The sequence below is a fragment of the Dermacentor albipictus genome, chromosome 1 (assembly GCF_038994185.2).
Source record: "Dermacentor albipictus isolate Rhodes 1998 colony chromosome 1, USDA_Dalb.pri_finalv2, whole genome shotgun sequence".
In the NCBI taxonomy this organism is placed as follows: domain Eukaryota; kingdom Metazoa; phylum Arthropoda; class Arachnida; order Ixodida; family Ixodidae; genus Dermacentor; species Dermacentor albipictus.
In genome coordinates, this window is record NC_091821.1 from 370,605,134 (window position 1) to 370,623,825 (window position 18,692).

At 46.8% G+C, this 18,692-nt stretch overlaps 1 protein-coding gene across 1 annotated transcript in view; it reads right to left on the bottom strand.

The window, feature by feature from the left end:
• Positions 1 to 17,184: 17,184 nt before the first annotated feature.
• The window catches only part of LOC135904120 (uncharacterized), a 266,311-nt gene continuing 264,803 nt past the window's right edge, over positions 17,185 to 18,692 (bottom strand). The window contains exon 4 of the mRNA XM_070536144.1: positions 17,185 to 17,310. Coding sequence (XP_070392245.1) covers positions 17,306 to 17,310 — 5 coding nt within the window. The 3' untranslated portion in view covers positions 17,185 to 17,305. The remainder of the gene's footprint in view (positions 17,311 to 18,692) is intronic.

Below are 18,692 nucleotides of genomic sequence, written 5' to 3' on the forward strand. Positions count from 1 at the left end.
TACTGGACCTTCTAAGCCACATAGAGCATTACAGTGCGGATGGCCTGTCGACACTTGCTGTTTTCATGGATGTTTCTAAGGCTTACGACTACGTGTCTCAAAGAGCCATCATCAGCCAGTTGCAAGTTATAGGCGTCACGGGTCATCTCTTGCACTTCATACATACGTTCCTCAATGATCGTCGCATCAGAGTTCGTCTTGGCGACACGTTGAGCGATGAAATACGTATATTTCGTGGTGTGCCACAGGGGAGTGTTTTATCTCCCTTATTATTTAACATTGCCATGAGTAGCCTCCCAACAGTACTAAACCATCGAACACCAGTGAAGATATCTATATATGCCGATGATATCTGCATTTGGGTCTCCGGCTACCAGCATCGCCGCCTTGCACGAATAGCCCAGGGAGCAGTAAAAGCCATTCAGGGCCACTTGGCAACGATTGGATTATCACTATCAGCAGAAAAATCATCATTCGTTCTATTTCCTGGAGTTAAAAGAAAATCTACACGTTTGACGCTGAATTTGGACGGATACCAGATTCGACAAGTCACCAACGTCCGATTTCTGGGCGTTACCTTAGACCACAGGCTACTCTGGCGCCGCGGTGTTGACCACGTTGTGGCGTCATCGTCACCCAGGCTATATGTGCTCAAGCGAGTCGCTGGCATACGCTGGGGCAACCACCCGACGTACATGCTACGGCTACATACAGCGTTGGTTACAAGTCGAATCCTGTATCAGCTACCTCTGATGTCACCCTCAGACAGCCAATACGAGCGCTTAGAAGCCATCCACAGAAAAGGTATCCGACTTTGCCTTGGAGTCCCTCAGCCAGCGTCAAACAAGAAAGTGCTCTACGAAGCTGAGTCACGCCCTCTACGACTTCAGGCTTCCCAGGCTCTGATGATCCAGCTCCTACGATTGAGTGAGTCTACGCCCGGTAGAGCGCTCTTACGACGTATAGGTAACAGGCCGCGCTCACATTTTTATGCAGCATTGAACACGCTTCGCGTATTAGGATTGCGCTGCTCGAGACAAAGGGAAAGGATAGAACCACCCTGGACATTCGAGGACATCATATGCAACTTAAGTGTACCGCGATTGCAATCAAAGAGCTGCATTCCATCTGCAGAAGCCAAGTCATTAGTCCTGGAACACCTGAACACGATTTACCCGAGTCACCTACAAGTATACACAGATGGCTCTGTCAAGGCAGACGAAGACCGCTGTGCAGCTGCATTCTATATTCCCTCTCTAAGATATACGTGGTCTGGCCGTCTGGACTGTATAGCCTCGTCGACAGTTGTGGAAGGCGCAGCAATAGCTTCTGCTCTGCGCAAATTAAAGACTTTGCCTCCGCAGAATGTGGTTGTCCTTACGGACTCAAAGGCCGCATTACAACAAATATACCGTGGTTTGCCATCCCTCAAGTTCCCACGCAAATCACTAGCCATCGTGAAAGAGCTCAACAACAAAGGCTTCACAGTAAAGTTTCAATGGATTCCTTCCCACATTGGTATCTCAGGAAACGAAAAAGCTGATGCGCTTGCATACACCGCGCTCTATCATCCTCCCAAAATCAAGGCTCCAAAGAGTAATCAAGTGCAAAAATCTGACATTCGAAATCACTTTGCGTCGCTTTGGGTTCCACCGCATATGCCCTGCGTAACCAAGCGATTGCACCGAGAGGAAGCCACACTTCTATATCGAATAAGGACAGGATCTGCAAATACACCGGCCTGGTTATTTAAAACGGGGCGAATCAATTCTCCGAACTGTTCGGCATGCAACGAGACAGGAGACATTGAGCACTTTTTGTGGTCCTGCCAGCAATTCCAAGATGAAAGAGACACTCTCCTGAAGAATCTGCAAAGCAAGAACCTTCCGCATGCGCGCCTGCAACACCTTATATTTCCCGCGGGATCAGTTATAGCCCGAAAAGAAACTTCAGGTCTCCTCATCGAGTTTTTAAGAGAGACTGGTTTGATGGACACATGGTGAAACCCTTCAGCGGTATTGTGCGAGACGCTCGGGCGGAGCAATTGCCGGCCTTGTTCGCCAGGCTAAACCCGCCTGTTGCTACAATTCACCACCACCACCACCACCACCACCACCACCACACACACACACACACACACACACACACACACACACACACACACACACACACACACACACACACACACACACACACACACACACACACACACACACACACACACACACACACATATATATATATATATATATATATATATATATATATATATATATATATATATATATATATATATATATATATGTATATATATATTGATAAAGGGAAAATTAGACATCCACCCGTTCGTAGCAATAGCTAACAAAGAGAACCCATACGGCTTCTTCGAAAGAAAAGCCTCACAGTTGAAGAACAGTTTGTCCTGGTCCGGGACTCGAACCTGAGACCACCGCCTTTCCAGGGCAGCCGCTCTATTATGTGAGCTAACCAGGCGGCTAGCAGATGGCAGGGCGAAGTCAAATTTGTCGACAACAAGAAGCAAAGGGAAGAGTTTGACGTAATAGTTCTGCGGAAACCCGCAAGGTGCAGGGAAGTAATTAATAAAGGGAAAATCATACATCCACTCGTTCGTAGCAATTGCTACAAAAGAAACCCATACGCGTTCCTCGAAAGAAAAGCCTCAAAGTTGAAGAAAAGCTCGTCCTAGTCCGGGACTCGAAACTGGGACCACCGAATTTCCGTACAATAAATGTTCTCGCACTTAAGCTTCGGAATATACTGCGGTCGTTCCATCGACAAGTCCGGCAAGCCGATCGGGTCTACAACGAACGCGTCTGCTCGAGACCGGCTGAAACACGCAAGCCTTTCGCAAGTCTATAGCCACCATTTTCATACGCATGAATATATGAATACGCAGAATGGCCTGCGACGTGTCGCCGAAAGAGCCCCGCGGACCCTAAATAGATCGGACATCTACATACGCGCCCAGTATGGCCAAAACGGAAGACTGTACGTTTGACAACAAATGCCGACGTGTCTTCCTTGCCGCGCCCGCAGCAAATAAAATAATGACAATAATAAACGAACAAAACGACAGTGGACCCGCGCATCGCACAGAAAAAAGTCGCGCACTTCCTCTATCTCTAAGCCGACGTCCTGAAAGCGCCGCGGATCCTCGGGAATCGCCCGCGCCAGCTGTGAATGACCGGGGAGGAAGAACATGTCATTACGGCCCGAGCATATACACGGGCGCGTTTCCCATTCGAGTTTCCAACCTGACAGATGGTGTCATCCGCGTCCAGTGTTGCTTGCCCGCCTTTGGCCTTTGTCTTTATGTTTCCCTTCTACTGCGTTTCCTCCTACTTAGATCCCGACGCTTATCCTCGAAAGCTTTGGATGAAGCCTACTTTCTTAGTGTATGCAACACGCAGGTCATGTGGCTAGCCCGTATGCATACGCATAAGTGAAATATGATATAGAGCAGCAGCTTCGAGGTGTGCGGTTCGCGAAGTTTTGTTTTTCTTGTTAGTTGCTAAGATGGCAACGCTTTTCTATTAATAGCCTTTAGGCCGGTGGCGGTGTGGTGCCCTTTTGCGTCGTCGCACAGTTTTGCTTTAATTTACCGGGACCTCCAGCAAAGGGAGCTGGCAGAAGAGAAACGTCAAAGTGCGGGAAGAGACTTACTCTAAGTTCTGACCAATCTGGTAGTCGTTCTTATACTTGCACGTCAGGAGGCGTGCTCTGCTTAGAAGAATTTATGCCAGCTGTGGAGCTAGTGTGTACGAGTAAATTTTATTGTTAAATAACACTTACAGGTGAGGAAGTTGCGAGCGATGATCGTCTCTGTAAATTGTAGCGAGGTCACTCACAGAGAACGTGTTGAAGAGTCTCCTGGCTACCACATTCATCACACGAGGCGTCGTCGGCGCATCCGATTCGGAAGGCAAAAGACTTAGTGAAAGCCACCCCTAGCCATATTCGAGAAAGCAGGGCAGCTTTGCGGAGCACGAGCGGAGTAATCGAATAGTATTCATGTGCGTTAGTTGGCTCACGAATAAGGCGAGTTTCCCAGCTGAGCTGAAGATGGTGGCAGTATACAAGGTGACAAAACACGAAGCAACTTGACGAATGGAATGAGTTTTTTTTTGTTTGTTAATTACTCAAGCATTGTTTCACTGTCCGTTCGCAGCAATGCAACGAAACATTTCACGTCTGTCGTATCGGCGCTTTGCGTGAAACGCACTATTCCCTCTTAGTGTCAGCATTCACGCCACTGTTTCTTTTGACGGACATTGAACTGCGAGTGCTGTTCGACTATACTCGTACAGTAAATGCAGTACAGTGCAATATTCAGAGAAGCGGATTTCGATACGCGAAGAGGCCGTGGTGGCCGGCGTGCTCCTTGTACATCTATAAGTGCCTCAGCAGCGTATACAGACGCTTCCGGTTCTTGCGGAACCTTTTTGCATGCTGCCGTGTACCACATAGTTGGGCACAGCTGTCGCGCCAGCACTGCACGGGGACGCTGAACGCGCCCGACCGCGCATGCAATTAACAATTTCAGGTTAGCGCTTATTAAAGCATAAAAATACCTTCGTGGGATCCCATATAGCTGTTTTCAAGGTATGAGGCAGACATTTCGAGCCTTTTATTTGAAGCACCAATTCAAAAACTTTATCCACCGCTCTATATACGTGGACCATTTTCAAAACTACGGGCACTGTAGTTTGGAAACATTATACGGCGGCGCAGTGCATGCGCGTACAATTATGTAATTGCTCCGACATCTGTGCCGCAGTATCCTGGCAAGCGTCAAGATGACCGCCGTATAGCTTAAATTTCATTATTTCCTGCGGCACCCCGAAAACACCCACAAGTCTGAACTTTGCCCAGCATGTTTCTCCGCTTTATTCCTGTTCCACTTACTGTTCATTTCTACAGGCTAAACTAAGGGTGGCTCGAGAGGAAGGAATGCGACACCCGAATTACAGAGACCTATATAGCTCATACCAGGTGTTATTTGTAGTGTATATTGTAAACCGGCTACCGGTGAAACCGTGATTGCGTGCAGCTGTACTTGGCGTCTCATCGTGGAGCGCACAATTAGCCGCATAGCGAACTAGCCATGGATGTGATTGATAATTGTCGAGGCTGTTCGACGCGACGTCACTTTAATTCCGGCTGCAGAGTCGAAACTCGGCAGAACAACGTGCGTAGTGTACTGTGTTCTACTCTAGTCTTTAGATTTGTTCTGTTGCTCTTCCTTTCCTCTCTCCTCCCCTCCTTCCTATCCTCCATTTCTGTGTTGCTTTTCTTTTCCTCTCTCCCCCCCTCCTTCCTATACTCCATTTCTGTATTGCTGTCACCTACCTTCAGAAGAGTAGGCAGGCGCTGTGCACCTTCCGGTGGCAGTTGCCAGCCTGCTTCTCGCTTTCCCTTTCCTGTTAATTGTGTATATGTGTGTATGTGTTCAAAACAAATAATAATAATAATTCCCGGAAAGACGCATTGTTGAGAGTTCAATGCAAATCCCAACTAACAGAAACTTTGTAATTTTTCGCAGCGTGTCTAACTACTAAGCCCGATTCAAATTTTGCTTAACCCTCACCATTGACGTATCCGACATTCCCTCCAATTGCATTGTGCTCAACTCCAATCGTTCTCCCAATAAAGGTAATTAATTCGTCGACGTATGTAGGATATATATTTTTTACTGTACATGTATATATGTATCTGCATATATGGTCGGTATAATAGCTTCGCTGCGAGAAATCCTCATAATTGCACCAAAGGCAGCTATACTGCATTAGGTTGAACGCATACGTAATCATGATTATGCAGCGACCTCGCTTCGTCGCAGCCTTTTGTGTAAAATCAAGTGTATACAGTGTATAGTGCGCTTGGGAAGAAAAATAATAGACATAACCGGACATAACGTAGGCGAGCTAGATATGAAGATAAAAACAAAGAAGCCTGCACCTCTTTACCAAGGGAGAGCTAGTAGCGGAAGCATGAATTCATGAAAGCACAGGGCTGGTACGTGCCCGCGTTAGAGCTGGGGGCTCGTGATGATAAACTAGATGCGAGCAAGTTGGCTGTGCGCATTACGTGTGGCGCAAGTGCTTACAAAGGCTACCGCTTAATTGCCTTTGCAAGAAGCGGGGAAGTCTTTGTCATTTTTTTTGTGAAAATTTATGATTACAAAGGGGTGGTAACGCGTTCCCCGCAACACGGGCAACCAGCACATGCAGATGCACAAGCGCACAGGCATAAACCGAGAAAACTGAACACTCGGCTAACCATCACGTATGCGTCTAACAGAGGAAACCACTCAGGATACGGTCAGGAAAATCGTGCGACTGTGCTCTGTGTACGTGAGCGGTTCACTCTCGTCAGGAAAGGGGAGAAAATATGATTGGGTATCAGCTGGCTTTTCCACAATGCGACACCTCTATATGCCGCAACTGAAGACCCAGTTACGCAAATACGTCGACATCATCAGCTGGGCAGTTTTCAGTTGGAGGCGTCGGACTTCATAAGAAGCACTCGGAAACTATATCTCGATCTTTCAGAACTGTTACCAAGATCGTCGCAATTGGTTTCTTATAGAATGAAGTCCCATCAGGTATAACATGGCTGTTTGCTCCTCTAGCAAGTATGAAAAGGCGTGGTTACCGCTTGCAGTGAGACTTTAACTTCGTGAAAGAAGTTTCTGCCTGCTGCATACACTGTGAGACCACATATTATGCAATCAACGTGAATGAGATATTCAGAGCTTCCTTATTCCTCGTCATGACAGGCATTGTTTTCGACCTCTTACCTCATGGCTGTCCGCATATGCGAAGCAGTAATGGTTCTGCACGTGGAGCTTGCGGCACATAGAGGACACCTTTGATGGCGCTAGTGCCATCCATCAGGTGCGTGTACCTATAAATCACCGGACGAAACTGTGCAACACATATAGGTCGTGTTCTTTTTTTTTGTTTTTTTTGTGCGGCATCAGTTGGAATAAGCATTCGCGTGACAGCGTTCTTTCAATAACAAAATCTTACTTGCTTACGACTCATATAATTCCATTCGAATATTGGCCACTCAGTATATACAATTTTGGAAATACGTCATATTTAGAGGGAAGCCAACCGACAGGCTCTAGACTCAGCCGTGTTCGTTTGGAGAAGCGGTGCTCCGCGACAGTGAAGTCGAGAGACATCCATGGATTTTCTTTCGCCTCTTGCTTAGCCTGGTTTTCACTTCTTGCAGCGCTGGCTTCCGTTATATTTACTGTTATTGATATGTTTTCTGCTTGGGGCTGAATTTAGGAAGCGCTCGGAGCTTTAATTGCGCCAGCCAATCATAGCGCGTCCGCCAACCCCAGTGGCTGATGGCCGGACCATGCTTACAGGCGTGTTCTTGCGCTGTAGCATCGGTCAAGCATCGGCCAAGCTTCGGCCAAGCATCGGCAGAGTGACTCAGAGGTAAAATCTGCGACTCCCAGTGTGTGGTATAGGAGTTCGAATCATCGCTGTATGCTGCTGATTCTTAAAAACTCTGTATTTCCGAATTTATAAAATACTTTCTAGTGGTTCTCAAAAGGCACTTAGGAATTCCTGCGATGGTCACATAAGGACTAATAGAGTGAGCCCACAACAGCCGTCACATCTAAAAAAGAAGCACAGTTGTGTGCTGCCTTGTCACCTCGGTATACAAATTTCGGGGAGCTCAACAGGCATACGACGCTGATATCGTGATCTTAGAAATAACGGACGGTGCCATATATGTGCCGTTTATACACTATTGGCGTCATGAAAAAAAAAAGCGCGACCTTGACGAGATGGAATGTTCGAGGGCGCGTATATTGCTAACACACGTTTCACTGGTGCCGAGAAAGACAATAATGTTTACTTTGGCAACATTACACTAATGACACGGCCTGCAATATGTCTTGATGCCTATAGCTGGAAACTGAAAACGATGAACTGTCTTGGCAGTGAAAACTGCGGCAACGTTGCAATGACATGTTGGGCGATTGAACATAAACGGTCATCGGTAAACGCCGCATACAGAAGGAATCATCAGCACTTTAGCAGATGGTTTCGGCCTGCAGAAGTCGTCCTTAGCATTAGTTGTGGTGAAATAAGCTCGTTGACGTCCGGGTGTTGTGTATTACGCAACTAAGGATCCTACGTGCAGGTTGATATAGAGGACGGTTCTTTGTGCGGTCACGACAGATCAGTTGAGGCCCAGTTCTCGTTCCGTTCTGATCACCGCCAACGTATTGTTCTGAAACGTTATAATTTGCACGGTGCAGCTGTCGGACAGAACGTCGGCCCCTGGGGCCATCTCTCTGTCGAAATAACAGCGCTTAAGAGCCCAAGCACTTCCTTCCGAGTGAAAGGTGTTGCTGGCGTACCACAGCCTGTTCACCTCATGATATACTAATGAGGCGTGCTGCTGAGAAAACGGGCACCGAAGCTTCGACGTCGCACGTGCACTGAAGCCTTCAAGACCCCGATGACTCCTCTTGCCGCTCTGTGGAAAATGCATCGACGATTAGTTCAACCCTCGATGCAGTGCCGACAGTGCGCGTTCAAAGGAGAGACGGCACTCGTCTCTCCGTGTATACCATACGGCTGGTGCGGACTGCCGGCCATGTCCGCGGGGCCGCTGACGGCGTTCGTATAAACGGGAGGCGTGGATTCGACGGACAGGCCTATGGTCGCGGACGGCTGGCACTCGAGGAAACGGTGGAAAGCCATTTGGAGAAAAGGGGCCGGACCATGGCGTGCCCGAACAATATGACGGGCAGCCATAAAAACAGACCAGCAGCGCAGCGGTCGGGGATCGTTCCGCGCGTATATGGCCGATTCGTGAGCCAAACGGCACCCCTGCGTGCCGCGGCTTTGCGGCAGGCGCGGAAGAAGAGCCAGTCGCCGCGCTGCGGCGTCGCCATTGTTTCGCGCGCGGGCAAGAAGGGGGGCGCGGGAGATGCAGCAGCAGCTCACCTGTATTCTTGCCCTGCCTTGCGTTTTATATGTTTTGCTCATCCCTCGCATCTCGCTAACCCGTTTTAATTTTCATTTTTGCGTTCGCATCGCGGTGTGCACAGCTTTCGGGACAATTCCACCTATAGCTTTGGCCCAGTTTTTCTTCACTATTTGACTATATAGGCAAGCCGCACTCGCAAGGTTCTAGACAAAGAGGCGAGGTCTGCATGGAGCATGCGCCTGAATCTCGGGAGAGGGACGAAAGGAGCTGATTGACGAGACGCTAATGCTCCGTCGTTTGAGCACTCTACCTGCGTTTACGCTAGGAAAAGTGCAGATCGCAAACACTACACCGCTCGAGCAGTGGATTTCGCGTTTTGTATACAAACATTTTAATACGTTTGTAATGACCCCGACGAGGCCACCACGACCATTTGGAGAGTCATGTTATATTACGGCCATTCGCGTATATTCCTGACGCTGTCATGTTGTAAAATACGTACGAGTGCAATATGTCTGGTCCTAACCTCCCAGAGCTGAAGGTGCAATGCGAGTACAGCGCTACTTCACTGTAACCCCCTCCCTCGCCTCTGCTTTGCTATAGTCCCACCAATTGATGTTAAAATATACCGGTAGTCCTATACCATAGCGACAAACTCGGCTTACGTAGCCCGATGTTCTGTCACGACGATGCCATGCAAGGGTACACTCGCGACGGGCACACTGTGGGTGAATTCCTGTCCTCGCGACTGGAGCGCGTGGGGTGTGTGTTGCTTTTCTACTTCCTGTGCGTTTAAAACGTTCCAAGTTTTTCTAGGAATGCATTACCAACTCTAGCCCACCTATCAATTCTTTTGCTGAAAATAGCGTTGTACTTGCCCCCCCCCCCCCATACTATCTGACATACATGTAGTCTTCGGGACGGAACCTACATTGATCGTGAAATGACATGCCCGAGAACTCTTCGCACGTATTCTCTACCACGCTGCTCCGGCGATAGCATTTTGGCCCACTGTTGCCAGTTGAACTTCCCAAATGCTGTGCATGCAACACCGGTGCACTCCAACAATGTTGGCTCGATAGCTCGCTTGCAAGACTTCCTGCATGAAATTTGCGCCGCTCAGATGCGATGCGGCGACAAGGAACAAAACTGTGCAGTGCGCAAGAGGTGCATACGCGACGTCGCAGTGACCACAAGCACGTTTTTAATCCCCAACACCTTCGCCGTTTTGAGCGTATCGCGTCCGCCAGTTCGTTGGAGCGTTCGGGTCATTCCCCTTTGAAACGGCAAAAAAGAAAGAAGAACAATCGCCCTCCTGACCCGAGATGGCTGTCGGCGAGCCCTTTGAGAATCTTCGAGCCACTTCATGTTTATGCCTATGGCCGGTTGATTATTTTGTGTTCCTTGGTCTCTCCTTCCTCGTACGGCCGCTCGAATGCGAGAGGCACCCACGGTAGCGGCATAGATCTGCATTTGCTTCACACACGTCATCCAGCCATATCCTGTCGCCGCCGCGTCCTGTCTCGTGGACATGCGGATTTGACCGCACGCTGCAGCTCAAAGGCATACCGACAAAGGAATCGATCCCGTTTACGAAGTTCCGTTTTCCCGACTGACAAAAACGCCAGTGCCACTGCAGTGTAGGCGTGCGCGTGCCTTCCACACGTGCAAGATTTCGGGAGCGGCACGGCTCGGGTCCTTATCGCGAGACTAAACCTGCGTCACGAAGGAGCTCGAGATGCCAGATGCGAGCGTGCGAACCTTGCGAAAGAACAGGCAAAATAACGTGGGGAAGAAAATAAATAAGAAATAAAAGAGCCGTTCCTTTTTTTTCTTTCTCCTGTATTCGTTCTGTACTTTTTACTGCTCTCGCGAGTCCTGTCTATAAACGGCACAGCAGAAGCGCGGCGGCATGGATCAAAAAGGGGCAGCGAAGTAAGGTGCCGAACGATGCTTGCTTGCATGAAAAAACGAGCGGCCTCCGTCGAATGCTGCTCATAAATAGGGATTTAGGCGACGGCTTTCAAACGCCCCGGACGGCCTCCTTGTGTTGTTCTTTTCGTTCCCTTGCAGCCGGAGATGCCGCTCAGGTTTACAGCGGTGTGTGCATGCACGTACATATAGGCGCGTCTAGCTGCGCTTGCACGTACTTTTCGGCCATCCAATCCCTGTTAACGTGGGAGGCGAAAGGGGAGGCGACATGTGCGCGCTAGCGACTTCATCCAATGGCCGCGGATGTCCCTCCGTTATTGCTGTCTGTCTGAATGCGACTGCTGTCGCTAGGGGGCGTGCCACTTTGTTCATCGCGTCGTATTCACCGTCTTTTAATGATAATTAAACGCAGTACTCTTCATTGAAAAATAGAATATTTTCCATAATATGTTCCTCCAGTATATCGAAATAACCCTACGTATTTTATCTATAAAATCTCGCAGGTTGGACATGACGGTTGGGCCATGCAGGGCGTTTTATTCTTGTTATTTTTTCTTTATTTCATGCATTAAAGGGGCCCTTGTGTTCAAAGTCATATCTGGTTGTCTGAGAACGCGAAGTTACACGAAAAAAGAATGGTAGAAGATGATGATACGTGCATGCATAGGGTGTAAAAATGGTGATGAAACCATTGAAATTGTTTTATTAGAGCGCTGCAGTATACATCCACCCAGAAATAAATTTAGTAATGTTTAGTGAGATACTTATAGCTTTAAGGTCACATGTAGAAAAATGAATGAATGTGCCGCTAACGACTGCAAAATTGGGAGCGCTAGAACACTGCTAGGTATATAAGCACAAAAACTATAATTATTGCGTCCCTCATTAGCACGAACTCAAATTACCTTTTGTCTTCGTCTTAAAGATCATGACAAGGTGCACAAGGCTGGAAAATAGAACGAGACTGGCGGGATCAGCCGCCACCCTGTTCAAAAAAAAAAAAAAAAGACTCATTCATTCTGTGTTAATACAAGAGAATTATCATTTTGTAATGCCACCAGGTTCGACTATCATTCCATATAAGTAATGCTGAACAGTATTGGATCCACTCTCTGAAAGGCAGTTAGAGCCGCGTTTGCGACCATAGTTCAGGCTTATCGGAGACCCGTCCCTGCAATGCCGTGTTGTCCGAGAGAAAATGACCCAAACCGGTGAGGTGCTAATGCATGAAAGGCTTCGTTGCCAGCACCCATTCGTCAACACGCATTCTACAAAATTCTCGCAAGGCCACCTGTATATGTGCCAAACCGAAAATATCGGCTTCCTCGTATCACAAATGAGCGCACGTTGCACTGCTTGTATAATCTATGCGTCGCGTATGTCCTGCATCACGCTTTAAAGTCTTGCAGCATACGCATCAGTTGTGTAGTTGAGCAACTCCAGATGTCAACCGTACATGCCAAACGTGCTTTTTCGTTTTATTTCATACAACTTTCCTTGTCATGAAAAAGCTTATTTTTTAACCGTTCGTTTGGAGAATGGTGTACAGGCGACTTACGCTAGCTGCGTTCTAGAGTTGACTAGAATCCCAACTCGATTCCTGCTTTCCCTGGTTCTTAAACAACGTTCATTTGATGCCAGAGTGATATGCTTACTCTCTACTCGCATGATGCGAGCGCTTCTGTACGTTCGGCATCCGATGTCGCTATTTTCCCGACAAGCGCACCGCAGGAAATCCGTTGTCCCGGTGAAACGCACATACACTATTCCGTATTGGATACTTTCATGACATACGCTGCTGACCCGCTCTGCTTTAGCCTTTCCGGTACTTGGGCAATCAGGTTAAAGCTGAATGAAGTTATCTGTAACAAGGGCAGGCTGGCACAGGTGTCTTCTATTATTGCTTCAGCGGCATGTTTGGCTAATTTGTCTTTCCTCTTGGAGAGCTTTATTGTTTCCTTTTTGTCTGCTGCGGGCCTCTTGAAGAACGTATTGAATGGTTGCTATGCTTTAATTAACTAAGCACCGCAGCGCTCGGCCGACTTAGGAAACCGAACACATATCTGCCTCCGGTAGACCGTGATCCACAGCCAACCTCTTCTGCAAGCGTTTCGCAGATGCCCACAATACCACTTAGCGTTATCCTATAGTGTATTCTTATATTACCTGCTCAGTGAGTAAGGTACGCTAGGCGTACTCGACAACTTACAGCTCTTTCAGCGCCACAACATTATAGAACGCACCACTTCTCAAGCCCCCGTGCACCCTGTAATTCTCTCGCTTCTGATGACGATAAATTGGGATTTAATAGAGGACGCGCCGCGTCGGCTATGATGCACCGCACAAAAGTTCCCTGCTTGTACAAAAGAGTGCACATGGGGCTTGAACGAATCTTTCCATCGGTCAGTGTTTGCAGTTAGGAAAATTCCCACTAAATTTTGTTATTATCGTGCGTGCGTTCCTGCATGTGCATGGGAAAAATGGCTGCGTGGGCGACAAGTCTTCAGCACTTATCCAGTTACATCAGCCTCTTGATTCTCTAGAAGATAAATATTTTCAGTTTTGCTTTCTTGAATTCATCAGGACGAGTACCATGTCATCAGTTTACTTTCCGAGCTTAATTAAGATACTATAGTGTTTTTCATCTTCATCATGGTGCGGAAAAAACAAACAAACAAGAAGAAAGGCTGAAAGAAACGAAAAGGAAGTTTTTCTTGCGCAGCAGCAAATAATGTGTGGGCTTGATCTTTAGGAATTACTTGAAAGAGAGAAAAGCTCTTTAACGAAAACTAAACAGCTTAGCCTAGCGGCACGCCTATAGCATGCTACTCAAGGCGAATGCCACACGATTAATGAAATGATACAACCAGGACATACGATAGACACATAACACGCATAAAACGCGCGAAATATACAGAATTGGACCATGTCGTTGAGGCCATTGCAAAAAGGAAGGGTGGAAGAGTAGTGGACAGGTTGGAGTGTGCAGAACCAACAGCTTTATCAGGGTGTACGTCGCCTGCCCACTATGCCGCAGTGAGTGAGTGAGTGAGTGAGTGAGTGAGTGAGTGAGTGAGTGAGTGAGTGAGTGAGTGAGTGAGTGAGTGAGTGAGTGAGTGAGTGAGTGAGTGAGTGAGTGAGTGAGTGAGTGCGTGCGTGCGTGCGTGCGTGCGTGCGTGCGTGCGTGCGTGCGTGCGTGCTTCAACGAGCATTTCACTACGCGTTCATTGGGTAAGAATGTCCACGTTTTTTTTTTACTTTACCACAGAACCAAGCATTGTCAAATGCGCTCGATATTTCGGACACAAGTGGCTATACCGTATCTGTGTTTATCGGCGTCTTCCGTGTCTATTTTGGTCATTGATGCAATTGGCCTTCATATTCGTTGCATCTGGTTTGTGCATTCAATACAGATGATTTGTGATAGTGGCAATAAGCAAAATGCGAAAGAAGTGATAATTGGTGGCTACACATTCCTCAACATAAGGAGGACGCTTACCTTATGCTAATTGTGCCGACAAAGTATACACCAGATTTTGTGGCGCGAAAGACGATGAATAATGAACGTGCAAGAAATTTAATGGTTTTAAACATAACAAATGTTTGCTAAGCATTCATTCGGCTACCATCTATAATTAGCGCGTCTTCCTGCCGACCCTTGCCTGACGCCGCGTAATTAAGAAAAATCATCGCGTAATTGCCCTTTCGTGTTACACTCGCAATTATGCGTTTTCCACTCAACGCTTATTCGCCGTTCCACGCGGCGGTGTGAAATAATTTTTCTTTGTCGTGCGCTGCGCCTCTTTGTTCCATATATTAACCACTGACAGCTCACGGTTCGTAGACCTTGCTTGCCCAGATAATGGTATTATGCACGCTTGCGGGTTCACTTAACGTAACTAAATTTCATATCTGCAATGTATAGCAGTGCGTGGTAACGCGATGCGCATGGTATAATTACATATATAGTTGACAGGCTCTTGAAAATTACTGTAGTAAGTCATGCTAATATTCTTAATCGCCGTGGACTTGATCTATTGCGTGCGATCACAGGATAACGAAATTTGATTAGAGTTCGTGTAGGGCCCTCACGAACGTTTGTGGTCATTCCTGCTGTTTGGTAAACGTGCGCCTCACGAATTCATATTGTCGTCCGCATCAAGACTGTTAGCACTGGACACTGCACAAGCGCAACGGCCAACAGGATGACATCAATAATGAGATCACAGCTACGAATGAATAAATTCAACCTTAGCTAATCTAATAAAACTTGACTACGAACGAATAAATCAAACTTGGACATGTGAATTCATATGGCTTTCGATTGTTTGTGTACTATTGGCGGGATGTGGTATCCAATTCCTCCCCTATTGCGCGTGAAGATTATTGAAAACACGTTAGAATGACGGGATTACACACGAACATTTTCTATGCATATAAGGTGTGTGAGTAAACGACAACTTCTGAAATTTAGTTCACCAATTATCTTTTATTAGTCACCTTAGAGCACACGCTTAAAGTGCAAAACTGAAACCAAGCAGAAGCGAAGTGACATCCTGATAACAGAATTTAGATGATGCTATAGCACCACTTTCCGGATATCACGAAGTCCCCAAATCTCATTGAAAAAATTGCTTAAGCATTCCACTCGAGATCGTCTCAAACTGTTAGAGCAGGGCGTTTGGGAAACTGCTAACTGGGAAGCTAATGTACTTCGTAGCACATATTAAAGATGCATATATATAAATGTGGCGCTAGCTTTAGATATCTGCTAAGCGGATGTGACTTTAGTATACTAGGGAGGTATTGTGTAAGAGTCCACCTATAGTGGACATGTCCTTTTCGTCTGCGGTTGAAGTTCTGATTGGCTGGGCTGGGCTGCGCGTCCGCAGCAGCGAGGCGCCACAGCCAATCAGCACTTCAGTAGCAGACGAAATGGACATGTCCACTACGTGGACTCTCACAGAGTACCTCCCGTGCTCAACTTCAGTTTCGCAGTTTAAGCGTCTGCCATTAAGTGAACAATCAAAAACTTATTTCGCAAATATTTTAATCAACAACCTGAACATAGCAATTTGTTGTGAACGTAATGCCCACATCTCCATGCGCCTGAAAAGACCGAATTGCACTATATACTCAAAAATTTTCGGAAATCTGCTCGAAAATAGATTATCTGCCTTTTGCACATCATTGGCCACAGTTTGACATATAAATTACATGACATGTTAAAGTTATATTTAGCGTGAATAGCGTTAGTTGGTTGCACACTATAACTGTTGCTCGTGGTATACTGCTATGCACTGCATCGTCCCCATGACAATGGTCGAAGCTAGCATTGGTGATACGATAGGAGGAGTTGGAAAATTGTAGAATGCGCACACGAGGGTAAGGACACCACAAAGGGAAGGGGGGGGGGGGGGGTCGCCCATATACAGAGGATGCCCAGACCAAACTCGGGAAGCCTTCCCTTCACCGAATTTGTTTGTAACCGGTTGGCACGTTGGCTTGGTTTACGCTTGCAGGCGTGTACCAAGAGCCCTTTCGAAAGGAAAGTTGAAATTTGTGCTCACTGATGCTCACAGAGCACATGAAAGGAAACACAAGTCTCATAAGATGCAAGGAACTGCTAAAAGACGTCGGCAGCATGGCGTGCCATCACAGCATTCGCTTCACATATGAGGCATTCCTCAATGTCAATCAATTTTTTAAAACTCAGACATCCACATCAAACAATTGAGCACTGACAAGAAGTTTCAGAAGAAGCCAACGTTTGTGGAAGGATTGCCTCAAGGGTTTCTCACCGTCAATAAGTGATGGTTCATTTCAGTAATACTACTTCTGATGGAAAAATGCCGCTGGTTTTCTTATTTTGTTTTGTTTTTTGAACTAGAAAACCAACAGCGAAGTGGCTCAGTATTTTGCATTCACGCAAAATGCGGGCTTTTCGAAAAGTTCATTAGTATTTGTGTGTGTAGTACGGAACACACTGGGTTAACATGAAAGTAACTTTGTTACAGCGCTTCGCAACAATATTTATGGATTTTCATTTTAGCGCGAAAACTTTTGGCCGCACCCTATATATATATATATATATATATATATATATATATATATATATATATATATATATATATATATGTATATATATATATATATATATAAACATAGTTGACATTAAGTGGAAGAAATGGATTGGGACAGGACATGTATAATGCGTAGGAGAGATAACCGGTGGACTATTCGAGTTACAGAATGGATACCAAGAGAGTGGAGGCGCTGTCGAGGCCATCAGAGAATCAGGTAGTGTGATGAAACAAGCAAATTCGCAGGCATGAGGTGGCGTCAGCTGGTGACAGGCAGGGGTAATGGAGATGACTTGAAGAGGTCCTCATCCTGCAGTGGACATAAAGAAATGATTGATGATGATGTTGATGATGAATAAAAGCACTCAATATAGAATGCTCAAAAGGTTATTCTACTACCCTGGCTTTCTTTCACTAATATATATGCAATGCCTTGGAATAAAATTGCGCAACTTTCAAATATTTGTTGACAGTCCGTCATAATTCGCGACGGAATGGGATACACTCCTCACTCTTTGATTGCTTGCAATATCCAATTCTCTATCTTATAAAGCACGCGAACACTCGCAAACCAGATATGTATATTGCTGAGTGAAGAGCAGGAACGATTATCGTCGACGGCTCACACATAGGAGCGAAACTATTATCGCTGCTTTGGAGCGGTCTCACTTTTATCAAACAGCCCTTGCCCCGTCTCATCCAACCCACGCGTGTGGTCACACGCGTGTGATGCGTTCGCACGGGTTCGAACTAGTACCATGCAGCATTATGAAAGCTATCAATCTGGCTCTCTGGCTAAAGACAGACGCCGTTCACGAAGCTCTTTCGTAGGTCTCATTAACTATTATGATCGACATGGGCGACTACACCGCAAGCATATTCTTCTCGATTATAGTGTTCCTCCAAGTGGCGCACGGGTGATTAGCAGTAAAGAACCCTTGTCACTCGCAAACAACTTCACGTATTCAGCTAAAAGTTAGCGCTGACTCCATCAGTTCTGACAAGGCTCCTTAATTTACCTAATCAGTCTCTTGCTTTCATATTTTTTTAAATATTGGTGCTCATTACAGCGTGTGTTGGGAAATCGTATCGGTGAGTGTGTTATATACTACGCCACCTTCGTGTCAGTGAAATCACGTCCGCGTGTACGTTAGTGCGCTTATTATACTTATGATCGGTGGGCTATAGGAGGCGTCAGTGCTCCGCCAACGCGCCACATCGATAAGTATATTCACACACGCACACACACACGCACGCACGCACGCACGCACGCACGCACGCACGCACGCGCGCGCGCACACACACGTCGGCTTTAAATGGGTTGTTTGCTACTGAACTTCCATTGTTGTCGGGCTAAACTTGCGGAAAACTGGAGAGTGAAGACGAAGAAGACAGGGCGCACCGACCATGAACGGTATTATGTATAGAACGCTGCACGGTATTTTAATGAGAGTGAGCACAGGCAGTGCCGCGCAGGACGTCCGCTACGTGGCGCTGGCTCAACTGGCCGGCCGGGCACGTCCGCGGATTGATGGTTGTATGTGTTTCCGCTAAATCGACCCGTCCTTTCGTCCTGCACGCTTATTCTCCGCCGCTTATGCTGTCGCTTTAATATTTGCCCGTCTCTTTGCGTTTTTGTTTAGCCCGGCAATTTTATAGCGACCGCGAGTGTTGTCCGAGAGTGTTGTAATG